Source organism: Prunus dulcis, chromosome 4 (genome assembly GCF_902201215.1).
Source record: "Prunus dulcis chromosome 4, ALMONDv2, whole genome shotgun sequence".
NCBI lineage: Eukaryota > Viridiplantae > Streptophyta > Magnoliopsida > Rosales > Rosaceae > Prunus > Prunus dulcis.
Genome location: NC_047653.1, coordinates 271170 through 278364, shown reverse-complemented (window position 1 = coordinate 278364; position 7195 = coordinate 271170). Strand labels below are relative to the sequence as shown.

The window sequence follows — 7195 nt, the reverse complement described above, 5'->3', positions numbered from 1 at the left end:
ACTTGATGGCTCCCCCACCTTTGCAGCGTATCCTGTCCCTTATCTTCTCTGGACTACAGCATACCACTTTGATGACCACCTGGTTTTGCTTCTCGTCGTATATCTGGTCTTGTATTTCTCTTGTTCACAAAATCCAATTCCACAACACACACATTTACTCAGTTTAATTACATGGAGGGAGTTATACAAAGGAAAAGATAGAGAGACTCACGAGGGAATTTGCAGAGAACTTTTTTGACCTTCTTATAGCATTTGTGACACTGAAGGTCCACCTTCAGCACCATTATCGTCTCCTGTACAATTAGGGGACAATAAGCAAACTACAATTAAGAATTTCAGAAAAACAAACAAATAATAATATTATATACAAGAATCAAGATGGCTGCTGCTCCTGGACCAATTACCAACCTTTTCTTTTTCTGCCATGTCTCAGATCTGAACCTCAACTGAAATGATTGAATGGGACTGGAACTCACGGGAGCAAGATTTGATTTGATTCAAGATGTTTATTATGAGTTTATAAATTATGAGAAAGTGCTTGCTAAGAAAGAGTGGAAAGATGTGAGCACAATGTATTTCGTACACAAAGGTCCAATGGGATGCGAACACGTGGTTATTGGAGGTTGATTTCATTTCATGGTATGATCATTGAAGCTGTCGTTATATGAGGGTATTTGCATGTGCTGGCTTTGATTCTCCCTCCGAACTTTCCAACTTCCCAATATTATTTGGTAAATGGTCCTTAAACTTATACGCAATTTATATTTTGGTCCCTCAATTAAATTATTAATCCAAATAGTACATAAATTTTAATCGCTCATTTCATCCAACCGTCTAATTTTCTGTTTAACATAACCAAATTTTAGGATAAATACGACTTTTCATAATTAACAACTAAAATAAGGTTAAAATAAATAAAAAATTAGAAAATAATTGAAGAAAATGAGAAAAAATAATAAAAGTAATCTCCTGCATCTAAAACCATCGCAGCAGGGTCCTTGGCGTACCGTATAGCTCCCAAGAGCTCGGCCCGGATGGTGTTTCGGTTATCCAAGGTCTCATTCATATACTTTCTCAACCCTATTGCATCCATTCGCTCACAAAATGCCACCAACTCTGGCCGAGGAGGAACTGAATCCGACTGAAGACTCGTACCAAGCTCAACTGTGTTCCGGTTCGGAGGGTTTGATGAAGAAGGGTCCTTTACCATCTGGGTCGACGAAATTGATGAAGAAGGTGGGTCCTTTGTTATCTGGGTTGGTGTTTTGGTCTCTTCCGTTATCTGGAGCAATGTCAACGATGACAAAGACGGATCTTCTGCTATCTGCGTCGGTAAATTAGACGAAGAAGACGGGTCCTTTGGTATCTGACATGAAGAAGAAGAAGGGTCTTGTGGTTTATGAGATGGAGGGTTTTATGAGATGAGGTAATATCTAACTCTTGGATGAAAAATTGAAGTTCGTGTCTTTAGATATCTTTTGACGGTATCGTAATGGGAAGTCTGTTAGTTTTTCCTCCCTGGCCTTTCTCTTATTTTTCATTTCTTTTCTGAATTCTCAATTGCTGAACCATTGCGACAGGCATTGGTAAAAATTGGTTTCTCGCTGGACTCTCCCGCTTTCTACACAGTCTGTGAGGTATACCATCTGCTTTCTACGTAAAATGACTCTAATAATATTATCCTTTTGGTTGTGCGCTGGTCTGCTGTGATGAATGTTTGATTTACTCACCACCCCCCTGGGAAAAGAAATCAAAAGGCTGTATGGCAGATGGTTTGATAAGGCTGATATAGCTAATTCTTTTTCCTCTTAATTGTGCAGAGCTTTGATCAAAAGAAGAAAGGAATGTTCCGACTAGATGACTTCATATCTCTTTGTATATTTTTGCAGTCTGCTCTCATACGAAAGAGAGGGAGTTTTTATTTCATTTTTCAATATTTATTTATTTTTAACAAACGAAATGACCAATTTGCCCTCATATTTAATAGTAACATTGACAGAATGTAACGGTAGAACCAATAGAGCGATTAAAATAGAGTTTATGTACCATTTGGACTAATAATTTAATTAAGGGACCAAAATGTAAATCGCATACAAGTTTGAGGACCATTTGAATAATTTACCTAATATTTGAGTAAATCGCATACAAATTAAATAGAGTTATTTGCATCCTAATCTAATCATAATTGAGTGCTTACAGACAGTTTGGCCTGCCTCTTCCTGCCAACATTATTTCAAAGACACCCTCAAAGCAAAGTAAAATTATCTTCTAAGGTAGTACATATATGATAATGGTCAAGTCTCTCAAGTACATACATGCCACGTGGAGATTCCTCCAGTTCTTCTACCTAGTAAAGAGGCAAAGAGGGTGTTTGTAACAAGTCATAAGAAGTGGGGACAAAGATTAGGCAGGTTCCATGCATGCCTCACAAACTTTTCTGGTGCAGACAATTCTCATCAATAATTCTACGAAGGAAAGAGAAATTATACAATAGTACAGTACTATCACGTGGCACTGTTAGGTGGTAGTACGCATCAATTGCATAATGATATGCAGCGTGGATGTCTTTTAAAAAAGAGAATATTGTTGTAAACTAAAGAGAAATTGGAGAGGGAATTGAGATAGAGAAAGCATAGAAATCTGATGTTTTTCATTTTATTCATTTCTATCGTCTACAACAAAGGAGGAAGCCTACTTATATGCAAATTCTGTTGGCTTCCTGTGAATATGCAATGACATGGATTCCACTTCCACAATACTTTCATTATGATGTTCTTCAATCAATTAGGTAGTGGGCTCTACCATTTTGGGATCCATCTTTGACTTTACAACACTCCCCCTTGGAGACCACAAATGGTATGGAATATGCCTCGTTAAAACATTGCCAGTAAAAACCCAGTGGGACAAAAAAAAGTGGTCGAAGGGAAAAAGAGTACATAACCAGGTGTAACATAAAAATTCTGTGTATATCAACACGCGTGCGACACTGCCTCGTTAAAACATTGCCATGAAAAATTCAGTGGGATAAAAACCTGGACGAAGGAAAAAGAGTACAGTGTTTGAAGATCTTTATTGATAGCACGCTCCCCCTGATGCTTGGCAAAATATCTTTAAGCCATACTGTTGATCATCTTTCTGAATATCATAGTTGACACTGCTTCTGTGAGTCAATCTTGAGCGACACTGCCTCGTTAAAACCTTATCAGGAAAAACCCAGTGGGATAAAAAACCTGATGAAGGAAAAAGAGTACAGTGTAAGAAGGTCTTTATTAATACCATGCCCCCCTGATGAATATCTCCCCCTGAAAACTTCATGACTAACTTTGTTCCAGTAAACGACCATATAAAAATTCTTAAAGTGTCCAACGGATAATCCTCATAAAAATGCTTCAATACTTTCTTAGTATAATGCTTGATCTTTCAGTCGAGACAAATATTTCTGGAACTCTTGAAAAACTTTAATGTGTTTGCAAACATATTATAATCAATATACTCACTGAGGCAATTTATGTACATTAACATTGAGTATAGAGGGGCACAGGTCATTCAGGGACTTGCTTTATGCAATTTCAATCCTTTCAAGGATTTTGTTTAAAGGGATTAAACTTTATGACACATTATATAGCTTTAACCCAGCTATTTATACATCTTTAGGGAATCGCTTCTGGCGATATGCTCCGTGCATTTAATAACCCTTAAAGATAACATGTTGGTCTCCATAAATGTGCAATAAGAAGGCACGATTGTATTTGTAAATAAGGAGAACCTCAACATTCCTTGTTTCTATCAGAAACATTGTGTCATATAAATTGAGTATATTCCTTTTTTATTCCGAACACCCAGGTATAACTTTCAGGGTTAACATCTTTTAGGGTTCCTACTATGGGTTTGTTCCTTCACGTTCATTCTCATATGTAATGGAATTGCCTCTTTTCCATTTTTGGCCAATGATATTGTCGACATTTAATAATAGAATGTGGTTCCAATCAACGCATCCCGTGGTTCCAATTGCCCATTGATGATTTGAGTAGCTACTCCAAATAAAAAAATTGTCATTCATCAATTCATGATCCCACCATTCTCATGTGCATGCGCATGCATCAATTATAAGCATTTCTTTGCTTTTGGGTACCCAAGCCACTCAAGGGGCTCTTATTGTCTCTTTCTAAACAGACATCTCTTATAGGATGAATTATGTGAGAATGTGGATCTTAACCTCCAATGGAGCCTTATTTTATAGTAGGGCGTGGATAATCTCCATTTAGGGAGTTGGAACATTTAGAACTCATATATCTGTCATGCTGCAGGCATGCCACAGATTAATACATACATGTCAATTAATTTCTGGGACTTTAACCCATACAATTTGCTACGCATTAGGCATGCACAATATCAATATTGACATGTCAAAGGATTGTCCTTTCGGGACTTCAATCCACATCATTTGCTACGCAACAGGCGTGCATCATATTGATCACTGCTATACCCATATTTTGTTCTTATGGGACTTTAATCTGTGCAGTGTATTATCAATGTATCCAACTTGCAATCTGTAAAATTTGCGTTAATAATTCATGGATACATACAAGCCATTCTTTTGGAACGGACTTATCTCCCCATTTGGTTACCTTTCAAGATAAAATATCAAATAAGTATATAAGCATAAAATAACACAAGTATTGCTTACATCCTTAGGTGGGAGAAACTTTTCTCAAGTATCATTCAAGCTCGTATCGGCCCAGTAAATATAATGTAGTGCTTGATGATCTAGTTATATCCTGCAAGAGCAAAAATCACAATTCTTCTCTCTGTCAAAAAACAAATAACCCTCAGAGTTAGGATCACCGCATGGATTCTTTCTTCGGATGTTCATTCTAAAGAAATAAAATCCCTTATGAACAGAGAGTTATAAAAAGAAAAAAAGATACAAAAATTGTGATATTGATTGCAAGGTAAGGTAAGCAATCAAGGAAGGAAGCTGGTGGGAGCAGACAACAAGCTCTCATTTCTCCTAGTCTAGAAGGACCTCAGGAGATTAGAGCATAAGGTCGCCTTCACAGTTCCCTGATGTAGCGAAAACGTGATCAGGGATAGTCTCGCTTTCTGAATGGATGATCAGAGATAGTCTTGCTTCTCGGGCATATTGAGTGCTCACTGATAAGAAAAACAAGTAGATATCGCATCACTAGGTATGGAGAAAACTGGATGTCTTCTGCAAAGAAAATTTCGTTAGTAACACATTTATACACAAATAAGAGGAATAGGTAGAACCGGTGAATTTCAAATTAACCATAGGAAAATTGCGAGATTCTCGGGGTACTTTTGAAAAAATAGCTCCGTGAAATCCGTAAAGCAAGATCGGCTTTGACGAAAATAATACTTGAAAACGCCGAAAGTGCCGACAGGCATTATTAGAGGCCGCGTGAAGTTTTGGAATCTGGGAAAGAAAAAGATAATATGGGGATCAGAGAAGATATTGGGATCCTGGAAATGTTGCCACATTTTCGTCTATAGATATTGCCTTTGCAAAACTTGATTGGAGCAACTGCGTTTCAACTCAACTTCCTTCATTTTCTGAAACTTTAGTTTTTCTAAGACTTTCTTCGAAACCTTCTTAAAATGGCTTCCTCTTCTTCCTGCCCAAATTATTTCAATTTAAATGATGCTCCCACAACAACCAATGACGCCAAAGTTTGGCGTCCATCCTTTGTATCCCAAAATCGTCATCTCACAGTTAATGATTCTGTGATGATGAATGATGCTACTGCTGTCATAGTAGCTAGGAATTTCATTACTCCAATGGATGAAATGTTGTTAACAGGGAGGTCTGAGGAAGAGGCTATTGATGACTCAATGGCTTCTAGCATTCAGAGTGCTGCTTCTGTTTCTAACATGGCTGATCGTTTGCGTGCTAGAGCAAACGAGGTTCAGAAGCTAACAACTGAAAATTCGTCTCTTCAAAGAATGCTTCATGAGTCTCAACAGGAGGTTGAGAAACTTAAAGGAGAGAATAATGCCTTGTTGAAATTGGTGAGTTCGTACTCCGTTGATACACTGAGAAGGCTAGACATGCTGCAGGTCTCCAATGAAAGAATTTTGGGAGACCACGAGAGGCTCATGGCTAAGCTTAAGAGGCGCCGTCCTCTTCCTTCAGAGGCTTCCAGAACATAATGTAATTTTATAGATTTTACAGGGCCTGCACCTTCATTGCAGGTGGAAAAAATCTATCTGTTATATGCTCCTTTCCTGTTATAATAATTGCGCACATTCTTAAACTTGCACCTGTGGTTTTTACGTCTTTTCAAAATGACGGTTTGGAACCTTGTGCCTTATAGGTTCAAATAACCACATCGACTCTCCCAAATTTCATATTTCAACGCATGTGAGCCCGTAACTTCTGGCCCGGGCTAAACACAAACTCAGAATTTATTCGCCCTTTTCAAATGGACATGAAATATGGATTGAGTAAAAGCCACGCTAATATCACAATATAGTAGTGAAGAGCATTAACTACTATATACCCACAACTTCAAGTTCAGGATCTCTCATATATTTGGATCCATGGGCTTCCGGCCCAGATATAATAAAATATGTGGGGAGCCTCAATTCATCATTTGAGGTTTATATTGATATTATCCATTTCGCGGTGTATTCTTAACAACCGGATTCACAAAATATATTTCTTCCTTGAGGTGTCGATTATAACAAAATCGAACTTTATTAAATTCATCATTCTCTTATGCCAAAGAAATATGTGGTGTACCACAATTTGCAATAATACCTCAAGGGTTGTCCATTTAACTGTTGGAACTTTAGGTTCTCAACATTGTTAGATTTTGAACTTCAGGCCAAAATCACATATTCTCATGGTATGGATATTCAATCCCCTTAGATTTTGAACTTCGGGCCAAAATCACATATTCTCATGGTATGGATATTCAATCCCCTTAGATTTTGAACTTCGGGCCAAAATCACATATTCTCATGGTATGGACATTTTTACAATTTTTTGTACATATTTCGGGACTTCAAGTCCTTACATAATTGTCCATATTTTGAGGAACTTCTGGCATCTCATTTAATTGCTCATCCATGAGTTTAAGGAACTGCAGGTTCCCTTTTGTATATAGTGACGGTTTACCCAAAATGGTTAATATTTATGCATACGTCACTATTCATGTATATAGTACTATTC

At 37.5% G+C, this 7195-nt stretch overlaps 1 protein-coding gene and 1 long non-coding RNA gene across 2 annotated transcripts in view; one reads left to right on the top strand and one right to left on the bottom strand.

Moving 5' to 3' along the window:
* The window catches only part of LOC117626328 (protein PYRICULARIA ORYZAE RESISTANCE 21-like), a 10952-nt gene extending 10356 nt beyond the window's left edge, over positions 1-596 (bottom strand). Inside the window, exons 1-3 of the mRNA XM_034357999.1 lie at positions 409-596; positions 212-293; positions 19-117 (exon numbers count right to left, since the gene is read on the bottom strand). Of these exons, the coding sequence (XP_034213890.1) occupies positions 19-117; positions 212-293; positions 409-426 (199 nt within the window). The 5' untranslated portion in view covers positions 427-596. The remainder of the gene's footprint in view (positions 1-18; positions 118-211; positions 294-408) is intronic.
* Positions 597-1432: 836 nt separating this feature from the next.
* LOC117626064 lies at positions 1433-1975 on the top strand. Its single transcript, XR_004585485.1, has 2 exons — positions 1433-1637; positions 1821-1975. It is a non-coding gene; the product is annotated as an uncharacterized LOC117626064 (long non-coding RNA).
* The last annotated feature ends 5220 nt before the right edge of the window (positions 1976-7195 follow it).